Source organism: Calliphora vicina, chromosome 4, assembly GCF_958450345.1.
Source record: "Calliphora vicina chromosome 4, idCalVici1.1, whole genome shotgun sequence".
Classification (NCBI taxonomy): Eukaryota; Metazoa; Arthropoda; class Insecta; order Diptera; family Calliphoridae; genus Calliphora; species Calliphora vicina.
This window is the reverse complement of record NC_088783.1, coordinates 106647042-106670104: the sequence shown is the minus strand read 5'-3', so window position 1 is coordinate 106670104 and position 23063 is coordinate 106647042. Positions and strand designations below refer to the sequence as shown.

The following is a 23063-nucleotide window of genomic DNA, read 5'->3' as shown; positions in this document are numbered from 1 at the left end:
ATTAGACAATTTTAAAAACTATTGTTTAACATTTGTTTACTATTCCAGACATAATTTCCTACACTTTCCTTTTTGGACACTAAAGAGTCTTAAACAATTATTAAGAATAAAATATAGTTTTTAAATTCTAAGTACATACGTAAATAATATGTTTTATTAGCTGCTAAATAAAAATTGATTCTAAGTCTAAATATATATATAAATAATTACAAATAATGATAAATATAAAACAGTTAAGAATAGTTTAATAATAATAACGATTTAATGATAAAAACAAACTAAAGAAAATATAAAAAAAGACATTCTCTTTTATATTGCTGGTTATAATTTTGCCACAAAAAATAATATTCTATTATGATTTTAAATATTATTCGTTTCAATATTAATTGATTCTAAGGATGTTCATTTAAAATACAATATAAATTTAAAGATAAATATTGAAAGAAATTTAATACTAACTGTTCCGTTGAAAGCCCTGCTAGTCATAGCATGTAAACAGGCCCAGATCTACAAAGAGAGAAATAAAAAATAAACATTCTCTACTTATGATAGGAGTTAAGCTGGAATCTGAGGCTGCAGCTTAAACCAAATTAATTTTCCATTATTCAGGAAACTGTTTGATTTAAATTCTAGCGTATTTAGAAACGTTAATAATTTTTTAAATCTTTTAAAATTTCATGATTGGCTTATTGAATTCAAAAATTTTATTTCTTTAAGTGAACTTCCTTATTTTATTTAAGTTGTCCATAGTTTCATTATCGAAAATTTGTATATTATTAGTAAAAAACAAAAATTAAGCAAAAAGTATACTACAGAAAAGACTTGAAATTTTTGTAATCAAATAAATACTTAAATTAATTAAACAAATAAATAACAATTATGTATTTCTATAACTGACATTAGATTCACAATGAAATAATGTATAAAGTCTGCTTAAAATACTTCATAAATTACATACAAATCGTACCCCAACAAAATGTTTGACAGCTATGGAAATTTGATTAAAATTTTTGAATGTTTTAAACCATAGAGCGGAAACTCTCCTGTCAAAGACCTAAGTAGTGAGAATGTGTTAGTAGAATAAATTATGTGAAAACAAAAACAACACTCGTATGTGTGATTAGTTTGAGTAAATTTTTTGTTTGAGATTTTTTTTAGTTTTCGCTCTAGATTTCTCTATGATTAATACACATAGATCGGAAACTATCTGACCTAACTCAGTTTTCAAAAACCTATGTGCAACTGTTTTGAGTATTTTTTTGTTTGAGTTTTTTTTTCTAGTTTCCGCTTTATTTATATTTTCTCTATGTTTTAAACAATGAGAAATAAGTTTAGAGTTTAACCCGGCTTTCATACGACAATTTGGGAAACATAGATAAATACAAATAGATCGGAAACTCAGCTGTCAAAGACCTAAGTGGTGATAATGTATTAGTTAAAAAAACAATAGAGAATAGACATAGAGTGGAAACTCTCCTGTCAAAGACCTAACTCAGTTGTCAAAAACCTAAGTGATGAGTAAAAGAACTATGTGAAAACAAAAGTATCACTCGTATGTGCGATTATTTTGAGTAATTTTTTTGTTTGAGTTTTTTTATAGCTTCAGCTCTATGTTGAGAACTTTTACAACAGATTCTCTAAATGAAGACTTGAATCTCTTCAGTCGTCTCACATTTTTGTCATTTTATCAGCTGTTCTGGATAAATCCTCCAGATTATACCGGAATGCTTTAAGAGTTTACTAATATTGTTTTGAGATATCAACATAACCAGAGAATATGTCAAATCAGTCAAATCGGTTATCAGGATTGTATAGTTTAATGTTTTTAATTGTCATTAGCACATTTTTAGAACAATTACTGCTTGATTTTATATACAGAATTGAAATATTACAAAATTAAATAATCTTTTTAATAAAGTCTGCTTAAAATACAAGCAAATCAGGAAGTACAGATATGACAGCTGTCAAAAACATAATCATGAACCGTAATTTGTTTACTCAGCGAACAATTTTTTGTCTACACATAAATATGTCTAATGTGGACATAACATAATTCTGACAAGAGGTGTCCAAATGAGACATATTCATTTGTGGACAAGAAACGGTTCGCTGAGTGAACAAATTGATTGCTAATCAAGATGTGGGTTAAGGTTGGCAGTAGACAATGAGTGTGAGATATACAGTGAGCCTCAAAAGTGAGTAAACCGCAGCGAATTTTTTGATTTTTTAAGATCATGAAAATCATTATAGTCCGACTTAAATCTATATTTTTCACAACCAAAGATATTATTCAAGCCAATCTCTATCAAACCGAAACTTTAAAATTTTAATCATGGATAAATTTTAGAATTTTCATTATCTTAAAAAATATCCAATAATTTTTGGTGTATACTCACTTTTGCGGCTCACTGTAAGTATTTCTCTACGACAATTAATTTTGTGTTTTTAATGTTTCCTTATTACTAAAATCAGCTGATTCATATCTGTATTTATTTGTAAAATTTGTGTGACATATGACACTGAAATTAATCATTTCACTGTCTGGGTATTTTACGATGATCCTATTCTTGCGAAAATAGTTCAAACATGTTGCAAATACACAACTGTTATTTCGGAAACCCCTGATATGTGTTTAGTGAGCCACTAGATCAACGTCAATGCAATTAATTCGGCACAGTACACCACAATTTGTTAAGAAGAGAAGTCTTTGGAGCAATAAGGAACTTCAATCCTCATAATTAGATCATTCTCCAGCACAGAAAAGTGAGGCAAAACTAGTCGATACAAAAAACTGACTTTTTTTGAGCACAAAATCATAAAAAGTTACTAACGATCCTAAGTAACCACAGAGTCAGCCTCTTTTCCCGTTTAAATTCTCATTTATTATTTATTATTAAGTTTATTTGAGTTTTTCATAATAAAGATCGATGTTGGGTTCGGAATATGAGTGATCACAGATATAGCTCCTTTGTCAGATCGATATGTGATCGGGAATAAGAGTAATCACGGACTAAGTTCCTGTTCCCAATTGAACGCTTATTTGCAGTGATCACAAATCGCTTAAAGGCTTATTTACAAACTCATTTACGATTTCATATTGATAGAGTTTTTGTCAGGAATATGAGTAATCATAGATCGATCGATTCTCTAGATTAAAAGGTTATTTATTATTTAATTATATTGAAGTCTTTAATATTAAAGATCGGTGATTGTTTCGAATAAGCGTGATAAAACATTTAGTTGCTTCTATTTTAGATCCCGTCTGTTTTTCATATGAAAGATCGATTTTTACTCAGAAATATGAGTGATCACAGATTGAGCTCAGTTTCCCAGTTTATTTGAGTTTTTCATATTAGAGATCAATATTTGCTCCGGAGTATGAATGATCATAGATGTAGCTCCTTCACATGTTTATTGAAATTTCAGATCTTTTTAGTTTATCATATATAGATCAATTTTTGCTCAGGATTGATAGTAACCATTCATTTTCAACATTAATTTTTTTTTTGTTATGTTATTGACGTATTCAATGATAGATTTTCGTTCAGGAATTAGAGTGATCACAGATCGAACAAATTTTCAAATTAATTAAACGCTTATTTACAAAGTTATTGATTTCATATTTTATTAGTATGAAAGATCTATTTTTGATCAGAAATATATGTATGAGAACACAAATCGAACACCTTTTCCCAATTAAACGCTTATTTACAAACGATGATTTTAGATCTTTTTAGTTTTTAATATGAACGAGTTTTACTGAGGAATAAGAGTAGCCACAGAATATTAATGAAGTTTTCAAAGAACTTTTTACAATTAAAAGATGATTGTAATTTTAATTGTGAAGTTTTTTTTTTGAGTTTCACCTGTAAGATCGATTCTTTTTTTTAACGTTTATTTATTTATCGAATCTGCCTTACTTAGGCATGACAATAAGTAATAAAATCTTATAACTAAAATTAAAACTAAATGCTCTCTGACGGGATCGTTGATGGATTCTTGATCAGGAATATCCGTGATCACATATTGATAGCTCCTTTAAACATCATCCTTTATAAAGTAATTGACGATTTAAGATCTATTTTTGTAAAGGTATAGGAGTAAAAATAGTTTGATTTCCTTATCCCCATTAAACGTTTATTTACAAAGTTATTGACGTATTTTCGATCAGAATTTTGATTGATCACAAATCAAGTAGCGTTTACCTACTAAACGCTAAAAGTTTTTCACATAAAATATCGATTTTTCGACAGAAATTTTGTTAATTTCGAAACAACAAATGATCAGAAAGTAAAGCTCATGGGAATGCTGAATCATGCTCAATTCCACTTACTTTAGCTACCTTTAAACTTTCTTTTTTGAGTTAGATAATTCTCTTTTTGAAGTAACCATTGTGGGTTGACATTTTTTTTTAAAACAAACACAAACTGCGAAGAGTTTTGCTTGTCTGCAGAAACACCCAGAGTCTCGGGCAGGAATCGAACCCGCAACCCTTGGATTGATAGTCCAGCACACTATCGTCTAGTCTTTTTGGGGGAGGGGAACTAGCTTTCCGTGAATAGTGATCGTTTTCACTTAGTTACCCTAGATAGGATTAGACTCTCTGGTTCTATTTTGTATATCATCCATTTTGTTGGGATTCTTCATGCATCCTTATATCTTGAAACATTTTCCATAATTTATATGTATTTATAGATTTAATTTATTATGATTTATTTATTACACACCATTCTAATATCTACAAAAACCAAACTCCTCTAGTTATATTTTCTAAGCTAAAAATCAATTAATTAATTAATATATAAAATAATTAAACAAAAAAAACCAAAATCCTATTCAAATCTTTTTTACAAACTCTTAATAACAACTAACAACAAAAACCATTAAAACAAATATAAAAAAATCGTTATAAAAAAAAAACTTAAAATAAAAAAAAACCAACCTCCCAATTTATAAACTTGTTATATATAATGTATCTTTATAAATGTTATATACAACTAAAACCAAACTATATATTCCAATTATATATTATATTATATAAATAAAAGAAGAAAAAACAATAAAAAAACCCAAAAAAAAAACAAATATTTACAATTATATTTAACTAAACAATGAAAAAAAACCAACAGATTTTTTATGTCAAAAAAAAAACCCATTTAATTAGTAAAAAACAAAAAAGAAATTGCAATTAATAAATCCTTTACATAAAACTTTAAAAACCATTTTCAAATTATAAAATAAAAACAAATTGAAATGTGAATATAATTTTGTGTATCTACCTTTCCAGCAATATTTAAAAAAAGAACAAACGAAAATAAAAATAATAATAAAAGATTGACAAAAAGAAAATAAAAGAAAAAAATTAATAAAAAGAAAATTTAATTACAAAAATTATAACTTTGATAATTATTTCGGAAATCGGAAGATATATTAGGGTTTAAAAAAAATATTAATACAATTTCTATAGAAAATACCGTTATACTCAAGACTTCCTATAGAAAACACTTTTATACACCAAATATTCTATGGAAATAACTGTTATACTTCAAATTTTCTATAGAAACAACTGTTATACACAACATGTTCTATAGAAAATACAGTTAGACACAAAATTTTCTATAGTATTTTCTATGGAAATACTGTTCCATAGTACTTTCTATTAAAATATTGTTATACACAACAAATTCTATAGAAAATCTGTTATACACAAGACTTCTTTTAGAAAATACTTTTATACTCAACACTTCCTATATATTGTTACGTTTTTACCTTTTAAAAACGATGGTTTATTTCCTTTAAATAAACCAGTTACTTTTGATTGCAAATAAAAGCAGTTTAGTAGTTTAAAATTTGTAACAAGTCTTTATTTATTTACATTTATACAATAACAGTTTAAATAGTCACTCAGTGTTTTTATACACGTTTATAAATTCACAGAAATATACACACTTTATAATGTACAAGTATACACTGGTAGTGCAGTTGATGTCTCAACTTAACGATGCTTCAAATTAGACTGACTTGTTTGGTGTTCTCACTGCATTACCATCTAGAAATCTCTATTTCTAAAATGATCTTCGAACTAGAATATTCGAATTCTCAGCGAGTTGTTTAGTTTTCCCTAATTTATTTGACACGTAAAAAACATAAGGTAGACATGTTATATATCAATGGATAGAGGATTTTGTCTATTTTTCAAAAACTTTTGACAATTAAAAAATTCATGGAATACTTTTTTGAAAAATAGGACAAAAAATGTTTTTTATTGAATTTTGTGTAGATACAAATTTTTCAAATTGAAATAAAATTTTTATTTATCAATATTTTTTAATGAAATTTCACAGTTATGTAGATTTTTCTATTTAAAATGCAAAAATGAAAACAAATTTTGAAATTTATTATCAAGTATCCCTCAATTCCTAAAAAAAATCTTGAAAAATCCCAAAAATGGGATTTTTCGTTTTTTGGCTATAATATCCATACCAGGGACGGGGTTATCGGAACCCTTTACAAAATAATTAAGAACTTATTGGGCCATCTAAAATAGGTTACTATATTTTGATATCGAATATGCGATTTGAGAATTTTTGCCCTAAAGTTGAATTTTACATAAAAAATAGGCATTTTTTGAATGGACCTGCTCCCGTTGGTATCAAAAATTATAAATGTTTTCTTCATTTAAAATATTTGGCGTAAAGTTAGCTTTTCAAAAAGTACAAATTCATTATACATCCTGTTAGAAATTTTTTAGATAACTTAAAAAGAATAAAAGTACTTTTTTCCCAAAAAAATTGCGAAAAATCTCCTTTTTTAATTTTTTTAAATTCAAATGAATATAAATTTGGACTCAGCCATGATTTTTAAACACTTCTTTATTTATTTGATATATAGATCTATTGCTAATCCTATAAAAGAAAAAAAAATCGGGGAATATTTGGAACCGCGGTCACCAAAAAACTGGAGTAGGGTGGGTAAAAATGTTGAAAATTAAATTTTCAAATGCGAATATCTCCTAAGCTATAAGATATAATTGATAGCTACGAGGAGGTTTTATGTAGTGCGAGGAGATTCTATATGTGTAATTTTTTTTAAAACGTAACACAAACGAAGTAATAGGATCATTTTAAAAATTGAACATACCCGAGGTGTCCTACTTTGGGAACCACTGGTCCCGCTCCTGGTAGGCTCATGAGGTCCAAATTCAAAACTTAAACTCGACTACACTTCCTCTTTGTGCATGTGAAATTTCATTCAAATCGGCGTAAGGGTTTAAAAGTTACAGATTTATTTCCCTCTTTTTTTATTCTCATACCACTGTGCAGCGTTGCCAACTTACGATCAATGGTCAACTGAAAGCTTTTATTCAATGTTAATAATGCCCACAGATATGTTACAGTTTGCTATTAGAGCACTGTTATTTGAAAGCATTATGCTACTTTTAAATCAGCCGTTAAAATCGTTATATTTGAATTCAAGTACAATTTCGTAACAATATATTAGCTCATACAAACTACTACTTATTTAGCAGACTCCTTTTAATATAATTTTGTATTATTTAAGTCAATTGACAGTTTATTGTACCTTAGTATTCTACAGGGTAATCAGTTTAAACTCATTATATATTTCTCTTTAGAAAGTAGATCTATAGATATGCAATGCAATGCGAAATTTTAATATGTTCAGAGACACTCCCCTGGACAGTGCTGGACAATTCCTATAACACACCCTAAATATGGACTTTTCTCCAAGTGTCCCCATAAATTTTGTTTTCAAAACATTCGCCACAAATGTTTATAAACAAATTCACAATATTTTCTTTTAATTTCCATTAAGACCTTGTATATTTAATGTTTGTTTTGCGCAAAATAGAAAAACAAAAAATCTAAACAAATTTTCATTAACATGTTTTTTAGCGGCTTCAAAAGACATTTTTGCTACATAAAACATTAAATACCAAAATTTATTATACACAATTCCCCAAGGTCTTTGTTTGTTTAAGATGTGTTATTTTCTTTCTTTTGTCGAAATTAAAATTTAAAAAAAAAACTACCAGAAAATATTGTCATTTTGTCATCAAATAGAATAATTATATGGTGATGATGCCGCAGCTGATGAAAAATTGTTTTTAAAATTTTCATTTTTGGGAATCTTTTTCTCACTATCGGGTTTGTTTTTGTTGCTACATATCTAGTTGTTGAATGATTTTATTTTGTTTGCAAAAAAGTGGAAAAATATATAATTTTTATATCAAAACAAAACGACGTTTTTAAGAATAGAGAAAAAAATGCGACATATCCGAAGATACTAAATATAAATTAACAGAATTACGTTGTCTGTGAACTTCCGCATTGTTAGTCATCGAAATATTTTTCTATTTTCAACACTAAGTATTTGAATATATTTAGTAAATATTAAATAGTAAAACAAGAACTGAATGCGTCTTGAGCAGACTCTTTCCTATAGAAATGTGTCTTGAGCTGATACTTTTATATAGTAATGTCTCTCAAGCAGACATTTTTCTATAGAAAAGTGTCTTGAGCAGACATTTTTCTATAGAAAAGTGTCTTGAGCAGACATTTTTCTATAGAAAAGTGTCTTGAGCAGACATTTTTCTATAGAAAAGTGTCTTGAGCAGACATTTTTCTATAGAAAAGTGTCTTGAGCAGACATTTTTCTATAGAAAAGTGTCTTCAGCAGACATTTTTCTATAGAAAAGTGTCTTCAGCAGACATTTTTCTATAGAAAAGTGTCTTCAGCAGACATTTTTCTATAGAAAAGTGTCTTCAGCAGACATTTTTCTATAGAAAAGTGTCTTCAGCAGACATTTTTCTATAGAAAAGTGTCTTCAGCAGACATTTTTCTATAGAAAAGTGTCTTCAGCAGACATTTTTCTATAGAAAAGTGTCTTCAGCAGACATTTTTCTATAGAAAAGTGTCTTCAGCAGACATTTTTCTATAGAAAAGTGTCTTGAGCAGACATTTTTCTATAGAAAAGTGTCTTGAGCAGACATTTTTCTATAGAAAAGTGTCTTGAGCAGACATTTTTCTAGAGAAAAGTGTCTTGAGCAGACATTTTTCTAGAGAAAAGTGTCTTGAGCAGACATTTTTCTAGAGAAAAGTGTCTTGAGCAGACATTTTTCTAGAGAAAAGTGTCTTGAGCAGACATTTTTCTAGAGAAAAGTGTCTTGAGCAGACATTTTTCTAGAGAAAAGTGTCTTGAGCAGAAATTTTTCTATAGAAGAGTGCCTTGAGCAGACATTTTTCTATAGAAAAGTGTATTCAGCAGACATTTTTCTATAGAAAAGTTTATTCAGCAGGCATTTTTGTATAGAAAAGTGTCTTCAGCAGACATTTTTGTATAGAAAAGTGTCTTCAGCAGACATTTTTCTATAGAAAAGTGTCTTCAGCAGACATTTTTCTATAGAAAAGTGTCTTCAGCAGACATTTTTCTATAGAAAAGTGTCTTCAGCAGACATTTTTCTATAGAAAAGTGTCTTCAGCAGACATTTTTCTATAGAAAAGTGTCTTCAGCAGACATTTTTCTATAGAAAAGTGTCTTCAGCAGACATTTTTCTATAGAAAAGTGTCTTCAGCAGACATTTTTCTATAGAAAAGTGTCTTCAGCAGACATTTTTCTATAGAAAAGTGTCTTCAGCAGACATTTTTCTATAGAAAAGTGTCTTCAGCAGACATTTTTCTATAGAAAAGTGTCTTCAGCAGACATTTTTCTATAGAAAAGTGTCTTCAGCAGACACTTTTCTATAGAAATGAGTCTTCAGCAGACACTTTTCTATAGAAATGAGTCTTCAGCAGACGCTTTTCTATAGAAATGAGTCTTCATTAGATCTTTTCTATAGAGAAATGTGAGCAGACGCTTTTCTATAGAAATGAGTCTTCATTAGATCTTTTCTATAGAGAAATGTGAGCAGACACTTTTCCATAGAGAAATGTGTCTTGAGCAGAAAGAAAAGGAATAAGCCAAAACTCCAGATATCTTCGTTTCCATTATAACTTTTATAAATATTTCAACACTCACATAGATACACAAATATAAAAAAACATATACACAAATTTCGTAAAACTAATACACTCTAGGTGTAATTTTAAACATTAATGGATCTTTTGGTCTCAATATCAATTCGGCAATCAGCAATAGTTCCTCATCTTTATTGCCCGCATAATCAAGTTCATAGTGACGCAAAACATTGGTCAAAACAGTCTTTATTTCCAGCATTGCGAATTTTTGACCAATACAATTTCGTGGACCAGCCGAGAAGGGTATGTAGGCATAGGGACTCATTTTGTCGGTGGTATAGTCCATTTCAAAGCGTTCCGGCTTAAAGGTATTGGGATCGGGAAACAGTTCCTCTTGACGGCCCAAATGTAAAGGTGAAATCCCAATGTTGGTGCCGGCAGGCACTATTTTACCATCTGTAAAAGGGAATTAAGAAAGTTGGAATAAAGTTTCAAGCTTTATAATAAAGTTAAAACTTACTTATCTCACACTCCTCTGTTACCTTCCTGCCCAGCAGGGGCACTGAAGGAAACATTCTCAATGTTTCCTTTATGCACAATTCCACATAGTGTAGATTATTAAGATCCTCATAGGTTACCGGTTTAGATTTATCTTTGCCAAACACTTGTATAATCTCCTCGAAACATTTCTGCTGGCATTTGGGATACAAAGCCAAATTATACAAACAGAATGTTATGGCTGAAGAGGTGGTGTCATGGCCCTCAAACATAAATGTATCCACCTCTTCACGTATATCCAAATTACTTAAAGGTTTACCATCAATTTCCGACTGCAGTAAAATATCCAAGAAGGCCATTTTACGCTTAGAACCCACATCATCGATTTGGGATTGTGTTTCAGTGTCTTTGGCCTTCAAAAGTTCTTCACGTCTTTGGACGATAATCTTTTCAGTGAAGCCGTGTAATATAGCCAAAGCTTTCTTTTCATCGCGAGCCAATTTGGTGAATTGATAGGTTAAGTTGAAGCGATATAAAATATCAAACATGCGCTTGTGGAGGACGGTAGAAATTCTGGTAAAAAACGAATTTGTTTTGTAAGAGATTTGTATATGTAGGGTTGTATACAAACTTACGTTTTAACGGCTCTGACATATTCCGAGTCAGCATTGGTCTGAGCATGTACCGAAACACCCATGGCAGATTCTGAAAAAATAAAAAAATTCTCAATTTAACATTTTTATTATAGAGAATCTAGAAAATCTTAGTTAAATTTTAGTTACACCAGACAAATTTTCAAAATGAGAAATTTGTTTGAAATTCAATTATATAGAAATAGACCCTTTCGAAATTAAAATAACTAGATCCGTTTGGATTTAAAGCCCAATTATGACAAATTTAAATTTCTAAGCTTTCGGAGAGATGCAGAAAGAAAGCTCAGATCTTTTCTAACTTCAGTTTGTTTCGATATTTCAGATAAATAAATATTTTTTTTATTATATTTCAATCTTACCACAAATTGTATCCAACGTACACAAATTCACCCATTCATACAAGTCTAAACCCTTAACGGTTTGCATGCAATACTCCCGCTCCAAATTTTTCAAAAATACTCGAGATTCTCTTTCAAAAATTTCTATAAATTCATCCAGGCTTTTAAAATGAAATGCTGGGGTTATAGCCTTTCTACGTTTATGCCACTTTTTGCCACGACTCACCAACAGACCCTCCTTCAGCCAAGGTTCCAAAGACAGATATTCGTCGGCCTTGTCATTGAAACGCATGCTGGCCAACACGATTTCCACATCTTTGATATCACTGAAAAACATATTCAACTCAGGACCCAGCCATATTTTTAGCGTATTGCCATATTTCTCTAGAAATTCCGTAATTATAGCTATATTTCGGTGAGGAGGTTGGCCTATAAAATGATAAGCATGTCCCATTATAGGCCAGGATGGTGGACTTGGTATATTTTGTGTAATCTCAATTAAATGTTTGTATTTATGAAAATAAAGAAATACACCCAAGAGCAGGGGTAATGCGGCAACAGCGATTATCAAAGTTAGAGAGCTGCTGAAAATTTCCAGCATTATGTGTGTGATTACTTAAAGAACTTAGGCGGAGTACTGATTGTTGGGGAATTTCTTAGCTATGAATTTTGTTTGGTGTTTGTTTAAAATTTTGTTGTTAATCTTATCGATAATGCTATCAATGTTGTATGTAAATTGGTAATAATATAGGCAGCCTTATTGACTATTCACTTAAGTTTTATTGGGTTTTATTTTTTGGTAAACATTTGCAAACCCCCCAAATAAAGTCAAAGTCCATGTTGTACAAATCTTTGTTTATTTAATAAAATAATGTAAACAATTAATTTATGGCATTTGTTGATAGTTTTTTGTAATCTGATTTATAGGTTCTGGAAATATGTAAACAACTGATTTTTTAAACAAAACGAGATAAGTCATTTCTACATTAAACCATCAATATGAGATTTGGGGTCATTGAATTTACTAAATGACAACAAGACAGTGGTTTAGAAACTTTTTATTTTGGAAATAATTCGGTAGCTCGAGAACGATTGGAGATACTCATTTCATAATAATATTTCACATAGTGGTGAAGGGTTGAGTTGATTTGTATTTATATGAATTCGTAATTGGCATGGGGGCTAGTGGATTGTCGGCCCCCCTAAAGTTGCTCAACTCTTGCCACAAAATTTAAAAAAATCTCCAAAAATTCAGTTGTCCGAATGTCAAGAAATTTTATATTCAGATAATTATGAAGTTAGTAAAACTATATATCAGATTATATGTTAGCCAATACCAAACTACTTCTAAGTAATGCAATTGGTATGAAGTAGCCATTGAAAAGTAAGTTGTTCAATAATAGCAAGTTATTATCAATTTTTTGATAGGCATTGCTTATATCTACCATTCAGGAGACTCACAAACCTTGCCTCCTCTTGAAATTGTTGGCATTTACATAATATTCTAATCAATTTACTATTCAAAATTAATTTTTTAATTTTTCGAGTTCAAAAATTATTGGAAATAAAAAAAAAATTAGAAAATTACTCAATTTCTTTGCATAGATGAAAAGTTTCTTAAGGAACTTATAATGGTTTGATATTTCTTTGAAAGGTATTTCAACAAAGATAGCTTTTAAACAGAAGAAAAGGTTTTCCTAGACCCTTCCGTATTTAAAAACTTTTTTATTGATACTAAGATGAAAATGTGAATATAGGAAGTTTTTTGGGTTTTTGAAAATTGCGGAATTTGCTTTTCCTAAATCTAAATACACATTGTTAGGTAGGCAACATATTTTCTTATGAATTTCTATTCCTACGTTTATACGTAGCCTATTCGCAAATTAAAAATTATTTGCAATTAACTAACTCACTGTTTATAAGTCGGAAAATTTATGTTTTTATGTGATGCCGGATTGTAAACTTTAATAAATAAAAGTAATGTTTTTGAACAAAATATGATAAATTTTTTATTTTTTAAATGCAAAAATGATAGAATCTAAAATTCATATTTGTCTCGCAATCCAATTAATGCAAAAACACAATGAAATATTTAAAAAAGTCTTAATAAACTAAAAATGTTAAAACATATGGCAATGATTAAAATCTTATTTGCAAATAGTGTCGTTAATCAGGAATTGTTTTCGTGAGTTAGCTATTCGCAAATAAAAAATTAATTCACTGTTTATGCGGCAAATTTTTCTAAATGCAATATTTTTTTTTGCGAATAAGCCGTGCGTATAAACGTAGTATATGTTAGGTAAATTCTCTGCGAATTATTAAGTTTTCCCTAATTAATTTGCTACGTGAAAAACATAAGGTAGACATATTATATATCAATAGATAGGAGATTCTGTCTACTTTTCAAAAATATAAGTAACTTTTAAAAATTAAAAAAATTCATGGAATACTTTTTTGAAAAATATGACAAAAAATGCCATTTATTGAGTTTTTGCAAATATATAAATTTTTCAAATTTAAATTAAATTTTTATTTATTAATATTTATTAGTGAAATTTTACAGTTATATAGATTATTATATTGAAAATAAAAACTAATTTTGAAATTTATTATCGGGAATCCCGCAATTCCCATTAAAGTTTTGAAAAATCGCCAATTTGTTACATAAAAAATAAGCGTTTTTTGAATAGACCTGGTCCCTTCGGTATCAAAATTTATCAAATTTGTTTTCATTTAAAATATTTTATGTAAATTTAGCTTTTTAAAAAATATAGACTCATTATACATCTTCGTATAAATTTTTTGAGATAACTTAAAAGGAAGAAAATTACTTTTTTCCCAAAAAATGTTGCGAAAAATCGCCTTTTTAAAATTTTTTAAATTCAAATGCATATAACTATGGATTCAGTCACGATTTTTAAACAATTCTTTTTTTGTTTGACATATACATTTGTTGTTAGAAAACAAATTCTAAAAGAAAAATGGAGAACATCGGGAAATATTTGGACCCGCTGTTATCAAAAAACTGGAGTAGGGTGGGTAAAAATGTTGAAAATTTAATTTTCAAATGCTAATATCTCCTAAGTTATAAGAGATAATTGATAGCTTTTTTGTAGTGCTCGACGAAGAGATTTTATATATAGAATGGTTTTGAAATCGGAACACAGCCGAAGAAATAGGATAGTTTTAAAAATTTAATATAGGCGAGGTGTCCTACTTTTTGATACCCTGGCCGCATCCATGGTGGGCCCATGCGGTCAAAACTCAACAACACATCTTCTTTGCGCATGTTGAAATCGGACTAACCCCCATTAACACGAAGTCTGGTTATGCCTTAACTAATAGTTATACAGTCAGTTAAAATTATTTTTGTATCAAAACTGTCAGTATAACTATTAGTTAAAACATAACCAGACTTCGTGTTACTGGGGGTAAGGGTTTAGAAGTTACAGATTTATTTCAGTCTTTTTTTTTCTCATACCACTGTGCAACGCTCGGCCACATGTTGCAATACCTGTTAAAAACTATTTAGAAAGAAGTTGTTGGGAAGTTTTGTCTAATCTACTTTAAAGTCCAGAACGTGACCTGTCCGAATACAATTTGTTTCGATCGATGCAGAACGCTCTCTCTCTCTCTGGGATACGCTTCACTTTGGAACAGGGTATCCTAAATTGACTTAATTCGTTCTTGGCCAGAAAGATGGGAAAAGGTGAAAGTGTTGATTCACCATGATACTGAAATTTATTTAAAAAACATTTTTATTACCTCAATTGGGACAAAAAAAAGTAACAAAAAGAGGTAAAAACGCAAACTCGAGTGCCAAGGTGCAAATTAAGTCAAATCCGGTTAAACAGATTGGTAATTTTTTAAAACCTATTGTTTTCTTGAGCACATGAACATAAATTTGAATCGTTTATGTTAAAAGAATGTCCAAATGGAGTATTTTGAAATTTCAAACTTGAGAGAAAGGGAAATTGACACTTTGGTACTTTTTATATATATAAGTACACAATGGTACTTTTTCTTTCTTCTAATGGTTCTTTTTGAATACTTAGGAATATTGTGAAATAAAACACACATGTTCCTGCATGAGTTAAAATCCACGATGGGGGAATTCACTTGGTCCATATGTCTTCACAAATAACGATAGAGACAGGCTTAGTAACTTTTTAGTGCCTCGTGTAAAATATTAGTATTTCAGACATATGGTTTCAACAGGATGTCACCAATTTACTGTGAGAAACATTTGGTGAACGAATAGTTTCAAGAAATGGATATGTTACCTGGCCACCTCGTTCGTATCTCCCAGTTTTGCCCAAAGTTATGCACATATTTATCTTACTAACTTAAATTGACCTACCTAAACGGTGTCAAGAATCATTTCTAGGAAGTTCATATGTTCTAGAGTTGGTTATTGAGATCTTAGGTACATTTTTGTAGTTGATTGTTTCCTTGAGTTTTTAACGATTTGCTAGCTATGGACCTAAACAGGGGGAAAAAGGTTAAAACAATCGAATTTTTTGCAATTTTGATCTTGAAGATGAAGTTATTTTGATTTTATATGTTCAGAATTTTTGTTCTCTATAACAAGGGCTACAACTTTGCCTCAGAGAATAAATTAAAATTCCGAACGGTTTGCAAGATATGAGTCTGAGTAAATGATTACATTTTTGCAAAAATGACACCGAAAACCCAAATTTTTGGGGCCCATAAAAAAAGTGCCTGACTATGGGCAAAACTGGGAGACACATTTTTTTTTTTTTTGGTCTTTTATCACGTAGTGGTGTCTTGAGAAAATTATCACTTTTTTTTGCAAAAATGACACCGAAGACCCAAATCTTTTGGTGCCCATAAAAAAAAGTGCCTGACTTTGGGCAAAACTGGGAGCAACGGTTCTTTTTTTTGGTCTTTTATCACGTAGTGGTATCCGTATATGGTTATATTTCCATGACACACAGTGTAATTTAAATGCTTTTAGACTTCCAATTGATTTTTTAACATTCAACACAAATGAAAATTTAAATACTTTCTATTAAGATAACTTTAAAGATTAAAACTTAAATCTATTAATAAATAAATTCTATTTACCACATATAACATCCAAAGTGCACAAACTTATTAGCTCATACAAATGTATTTCGGCCTTATTGCCACCCTCACACACTGCCTTCTCCAATTCCGCAATCATTACACGCGATTCATTTTCAAAATTGTCAATAAACTGTGGTAGAATTTGAAAATGAAATGCTCCTGTTATCAGTTTACGTCTCATATGCCATTTGCGACCACGCGATATAAGCAGACCTTCCTTTAGCCAGGGCTCCAATACCTTATATTCACCAGCCTTTTCATTGTGCACAATGCCACCCAATATTATTTCAATATCTTTCAAATCACTGGTTATTAAATTCAATTCGGGTCCCAACCAGATTTTCATATACTTTTTATCGGTTAGATTTTCCTGACTCAAATTCCAAATGCGTTGCAGCATCATGTGGGCCGGCACACCTATAAAATGATGGGCATGGCCTATAATAGGCCAGGTGGGGCCACTGGGTATGTTGCGTGTAATTTCGATAATACGCTTGAATTTGGTGAAATATAAAATTAGACCATAAATGGCGGCCGAGGCAATAAAAATTGCTATACTCGTTAAGAGATACGCCAGAAAACCGAACTGTAACTCGTCACCGTAGACCATTGTAATGAAACTGAACTGAAGTGCAATTAAGAGATGAGTTTTATTTTAAATAGAATTTTATTCCAAAAAAAAGAAATATATAAATGCAAAATGCACGCAAAAAATGTGATAAGAAGATTTATATATGTAATACACTTAAACCTCAATTAGCATCGTTAATTGTGTTTGGGAAACTTTCAGGCAATTTAAATAGAATTTTGCTGTGCAAGCAATTACTTGCAGTGATAAGTATGAGTTAATCTTGCAAATAATTTTAAGCTGGTCTTCGCAAAACGAGTTTATGGTGTATTTTCATGTATGTATTTGCATACTGTCAATTTGGTGTTATTGACATTTTAATTTTAAATGTATTACAGTTAAAGGAACTTTAAACTTTCGATTAATAAATGTGGCGATTATTTTATATTATATGCAAACGTTCATCATTGCTTAAATGTGTCATGCACTCCACTCCTATCAATATGTCTGACTATGAATGATATCTGTTTTTTTAGTAAATTGAACAATAACATGATATTTTTATAAAGTAGTATTTATACTAAAGTAGTCCTAAAACAGACTTTCAGTCAGTGTTTTACCTCGTGGAAACAAAATAAGTCGCGAAATATTGCAAACTTAAATAAAATATTGCAACGTTAAATAAAAATAAGTGTGGTTTAGAATATTAGCTAGTGGACAATACTCACGGTCCCTGTCGTTTTATAGTGTGTAACGAAATTAAACACCACATTTTACAACCTTCTTAGCCATGACAATTGGCCCCGTTTTGGCGCAATTAGACTATTTAAGATCGATACTATCTGGCCAGATCCAGTGTTTCCAAACGTCTCAGTCGTCTATGACCCTCAAATGACAGTAACTCCCTGGCAAGGGTATTTCGGTGATCCATTAGTTTTGACAGGTAGCTGAACTCCTCGCGTATTATGGGGACATTGAGATACCTATGGTTATTACTATTGCGAATTTACCATAGGGCACTTGTTATTCTTTGCATTTTTTCAACGTTAGATGAGAAGGCTGTTCCCCATAGCTGAATGACGTATAGCCATAACGGTTTTATAACTGTTTTGTACAAAAGCACTTTGTATTCCAAGTCTAGAGCAGACCGTGGTCCAATTAGCCAGTGCAATTGAACTGACTTTAATATTATTTGTGTAGCCTTGGCTTTAATATGGTGGTTCTATGTTAAACGGCGATCAAGATGGATACCGAGATATCTCACATTGTTCTGTTCAGGAATTTTGATATTATTTATCTGTATGGAAGGACTACTTTCTCGTCTTACCCCCATTTTCTGAATATCTGGTTATCGTTTTTCGTAACGATAAACCTCCAATTAACATTTTTTTGTATGAGAACTGTCAGTTTATCGTTACTATAAAAAATAACCAGAGATTGGGAAAATGGGGGTTACAGTAAATGTAACGTGAGTACATTTTGTTGCATTGAATTTTATCAATCCAGCCATTCTTCCAAATCTCCAATCTGAGACTGTAGTTGTTCAGAAGCTATTGCGGGGTTTTCATGTATTCATACAAAAACGGTATCGCCCGCAAAAGAAGATAAGTATAAACGGCCCTAGAATACACCTACGGATATTTTTCGACGTGACGAGATCACATGTTTAGATCTGATTTGGAAAGATCTTTCTTGTGATTAATTTTTAAGCAATTTATGTACATTCGCAGGTAGTAATCTAATAATTTTGTCCATCGTGCCAGACTTATGATACTATGTAAATAAATAATGCAGAGCAATACTGCTTGCTCTCGAAGGTTTTCCGGATAAGAGTAGTTATCCGATGTACCTGTTCGATAGTACTAAGCTTCCTTCGGAAACCAAATTGATGGGCAGGAATAATGTAATTTTCGTCAAAGTTTCGATAATATTGACATGGGATGGTACTAACAGGCTAATGGGATGGTATGATATCACTTCAGTGACATATTTTCCCGGATTTGATATCATAACTATCTCAGATATTTTCCATTAGGATGGGAAATATCCAATACTTAAGCTACGTTTCCGCATACAACGTAATCGGCACCGAAAACGAAATTCCATACATTTGCACCGAAAAAAAGTTTGTTTCAGAAATCGGCAACGAAAATTGGGAACGAAACGGCACCTATCAGTAACGAAAAACCTGTCATTTGGGGCCGGAACGAAAACAACTTCAAGTAGGTTGTTTTCGGTGCTGTAGCAACGAAATTATTTTAATTATTTTTTTATTTCAAATTTAAAGAAAATCAAAATGAATAAAAACAAGTATGAGTGCTATATTCGGCTGTGCCGAATCTTATATACCCTTCACCAAATTATACTTCAAAATTTTAAATATTTTTAGGTAAACAAAATTAAATTTTTTTTCTGGTTGTTTTTTTTTTTTTTTGGAAAAAAATTTTTTTCGATTGTTATTTAAAATTTTTTTTTTAAAATTTTTTTTTTTTTTGAAAACAAAAAATTCGGGTTAACAATTTTTTTTCCGACTTTGACCCATTGTAGGTCCAACTTACTATGGTCTTATATACGTCGTTGCAAATGTCTTTGAAATATCTATCATTAGATATCCCTATTGTCTATATTAATGTCTTAGTAATCCAGATATAGGTCAAAAATTGGTCTAAAATCGAGGTTGTCTTGGTTTTTTCCTCATATACAAGCCATTTGTGGACCGATTCTGCTGATTTTAAATAGCTAAATTCTCGAAAGCATGTCTGACAGAATTATTGAAAATTTGGAATCCGAAGATATCTGGGTCTTCAGAAAATTGATTTCAACAGACGGACATGGCTTAATCGACTCCGCTATCTATAAGGATCCAGAATATATATACTTTATAGGGTCGGAAATGAAAAATGTAGAAATTACAAACGGAATGACAAACTTATATATACCCTTCTCACGATGGTGAAGGGTATAAAAATTAATTTTCTTTATTGGAAGAGGAAAAAATAATAGATTTTGTCAAAAATAATGAAATTCTATTTAATGTGCGACATATAAAATTAAACTCATATACAATAGGGCATTGCACATTTTTCACAGCTTTCCAGAGACTATATCCTGTTTTCTTAGTAGGGTCTAAGTTTTTAAGATACTTTCTCAGATTAGATTCCTTATTAATTTTTAAGGCGACGTGAAGTCTTTGTTGGCACTGATTAAGTTTAACCTTACGCTCGAAGATCGCGATTGTTGCCATTGATGTCTGAGTGTTCTCTTTTCTTTGATAAGAGACTCAATGTATCTAGGACATTTTGAATGTCTGTAATTTATAAATTTTATAAGATTCTGAAATATGGGACGCCATCGTACCTATTCTACAGATTTAATTTTGGCCTGTCTACTAGAACTAGATATTACTCCCAGATTATGAATAGATCGTTTGTCGTCCGAATTTCGAGACTATGGAATTTAGTTTTCAACATTTGTGCAATAGAGGTGTTAAATAATGAAAAAAAATAATACATCTATACTGAAATTTTTAATTTAATTTGTATGTTATATCCAAATAATAAACTTTTGTATTTGTCATATGATTAAGCTGGATTAATTAAGCCCTAAGGGCTTACAATCTAAAATAATTGAAATAAATAAAATAATTCCCGAAGGTTTGTTAAAATATCTGTAAATTATCGACAGCGAATTGTATTTCGTATTAATTTTTCAATGAGATGTTCTGCGGCAAGTGTGAGCTAACATACATTTTATACTTTAACCAGTTCGTCTTCTTATTAGGGAAACAAGAGCAATAGTTTTCCAATTTGCTTGGAACTTCTAATAACGTTAAAATAAATTCTAATAAATAGTCTCCCTCTAGGAGTAATAAGGCGAGATCCCCAAAATGTATAAATCTTGGACCTTGACCGAGTGGTCTGATGAGAGGTCCAGCGAAGGGATCACTGAAATAAATTATCGTTTTATATTTTTGATTACAGCAAAGTCAATTAGATCGGGAATCTTATTGAAGTCTGTAGGCCAATAAGTTAGTTGGCCACTGGATATGGCATCTAAATATTCTCCCTCTAGGAGTAATAAGGCGGGAGCCCCAAAATGTATGTTTTGCATTGTAATTACCAGCATCTATAAATATTGGACCTAGAGTTTTCAAAAATATTAAAAAAACTGGCATTGGGAAATGCCTAATATCTTTTCTTACTAATGTAGCTGTTCCGCAACATGCTTTACCACTTTAATGTTTTGTATCATAAGTGTAGTATCCGTTTCAATTTCCTGAAGTTCTTATGTTGGCTAAGGCCGTTAGCATTTCAAAAACAAATTCATTTTTTATTTAGCAGGATCTGCATAAGAATGCTTTGATTCTGCATCAATTCACATATATAAATAAAATCCTTTTCCATTAATAATCCCGCTGAAAACAGTAGTTTGGTTAGATTTACCAAGAATTTCATTCCCCTAATTCCTTCCCTGTAGGCCCTAGCATGCCTTCATAGGACGGATATAGCTAGATCGTCTTAGAATTTTATAACGATCCAAAATTTAAGGACAATTTCATCCCCATAAGTCTTTCCCTGTAGGCCCTATCGTACCTTCAACAGAAACACATACGGACGGATGGACATAGCTAGATTACCTTAGAATTTTATAAGGACCCAGAATATAAATACTTTTTTGGGCCTACGATGTGTTACAAACGGAATGACAAAATCAATAAACCACCATCTTTTTCGTGATGGGTATTAAAACAATCGGCACCACTGTGAGTTCAGTGGGGGTAAAAATTTGTGATTATTTAAACGAAACCAATAAAAATAACATAACTTATCAAATTTCATAAACAAAATTATTTGTAATAAAGTACTGTATAATAAATATTATAAACAATGAAATAATAAAAAAAAATAAATCTTTGAATTAAAATTTGCTCTCTCTCCCTCTCTTTAAATGACTGTACTCATAATCTAAGCTACATTTAAACCCCACTTTGCACTTATACATGACGTCATAATATACTACACTACTTACCACAGATAACATCCAGTGTAGCCAAGTGCACCCAATGATCCATGCTGATAAGACCGCTTCTCTTTTCAGTTGCTTTGTGTAAATTTTCCACAAAAACTCTTGCATTGCGGTCAAATACCTCAATAAATTCTTCCAATATTTTGAAATGAAATGCCGGCGTTAAAATTCTACGACGTTTAAACCATTTAGCCGGTTTACTAATAAGCAAACCCTCACACAACCAATTGTTTAAGAATTCATATTCCTTCGATTTGAACAGCAAATTATTGGTGCCCAAAACATATTCAACATCTTTGGTGTCCAACATAAAGACACTCAACTCTAGGCCCACCCAAAATTTAACCGTTTTACCATAATTACTCAAAACATCGCCCACGATTTTAAAAACATCTTCCGGTTGGGCACCGAAAAACAAATTTAAATTGCCCAGCAAGGGCCAAGTTTTGGGGCCGACAAATTTGCGGGCTAAATATTTTGCACGTATCAGATGTTTTAATGATTTAAAGAATACAAGCAATAATAATGTGGAAATAGTCAATATTATAGTATAAATTAAATACATTAGGACGGCAGAAGATGTGTTTGCTTTGGCGTACAGATTTCAACTAAATAAAATAAAACAAATTTGTTATTTTAAGTGTCATTTGATCAGTATAAAGCGAGTGTTTAGTCTGTTTAAAAATTTAAATCATTATTAAATATAGTTTATGAATTGAATGGAAACGTAATAATTTAAATGAATCTGCGACCACCTTCACAGTTGTGAGAAATAATTCAGCGGTTTTTTTTACAAAGAGTTAAGAGGAAATTGAAAATTTCATTTTGAAATTGAATTGAATAAACCGCACAGTAGAGTCAATTGCAAAAAAAATTATAATAAATGTGAAAAATGGAGCTTAATTGTTAACCGTC

At 30.5% G+C, this 23063-nt stretch overlaps 2 protein-coding genes across 4 annotated transcripts in view; one reads left to right on the top strand and one right to left on the bottom strand.

Annotated features, from left to right (window-relative positions):
* LOC135957022 (putative uncharacterized protein DDB_G0290521) overlaps positions 1-23063 on the top strand; it is a 160808-nt gene that overhangs the window by 59144 nt on the left and 78601 nt on the right. The gene's annotated exons all lie outside the window — the stretch shown is intronic.
* LOC135956382 (cytochrome P450 4d1) lies at positions 9996-22728 on the bottom strand. Of its 3 annotated transcripts, none has more exons than XM_065506848.1 (4): positions 22152-22728; positions 11109-11178; positions 10496-11046; positions 9996-10431 (listed from the first exon to the last, which is right to left on the bottom strand). In XM_065506848.1, the coding sequence occupies exons 1-4, from the start codon at positions 22711-22713 to the stop codon at positions 10082-10084; spliced, it is 1533 nt and encodes a 510-aa protein (XP_065362920.1). In that variant the 5' UTR covers positions 22714-22728; the 3' UTR covers positions 9996-10081. The 3 variants fall into 3 exon arrangements, with proteins under 3 accessions (XP_065362920.1, XP_065362919.1, XP_065362921.1); XM_065506847.1 differs by lacking the exon at positions 22152-22728 and adding an exon at positions 16553-17177; XM_065506849.1 differs by lacking the exon at positions 22152-22728 and adding an exon at positions 11486-11933.

What these genes read in the sequence shown, in the direction of transcription:
- LOC135956382 (XM_065506847.1), bottom strand. Translation starts at nt 17,165, where the DNA reads ATGGTCTACGGTGACGAGTTACAGTTCGGTTTTCTGGCGTATCTCTTA. An exon ending in CACTTTGGATGTTATATGTG is followed by an intron (nt 11,179 to 16,552) that starts GTAAATAGAATT and finishes TTATTTTTTCAG; the next exon opens with AATCTGCCATGGGTGTTTCG. An exon ending in TATGTCAGAGCCGTTAAAAC is followed by an intron (nt 11,047 to 11,108) that starts GTAAGTTTGTAT and finishes GTTTTTTACCAG; the next exon opens with AATTTCTACCGTCCTCCACA.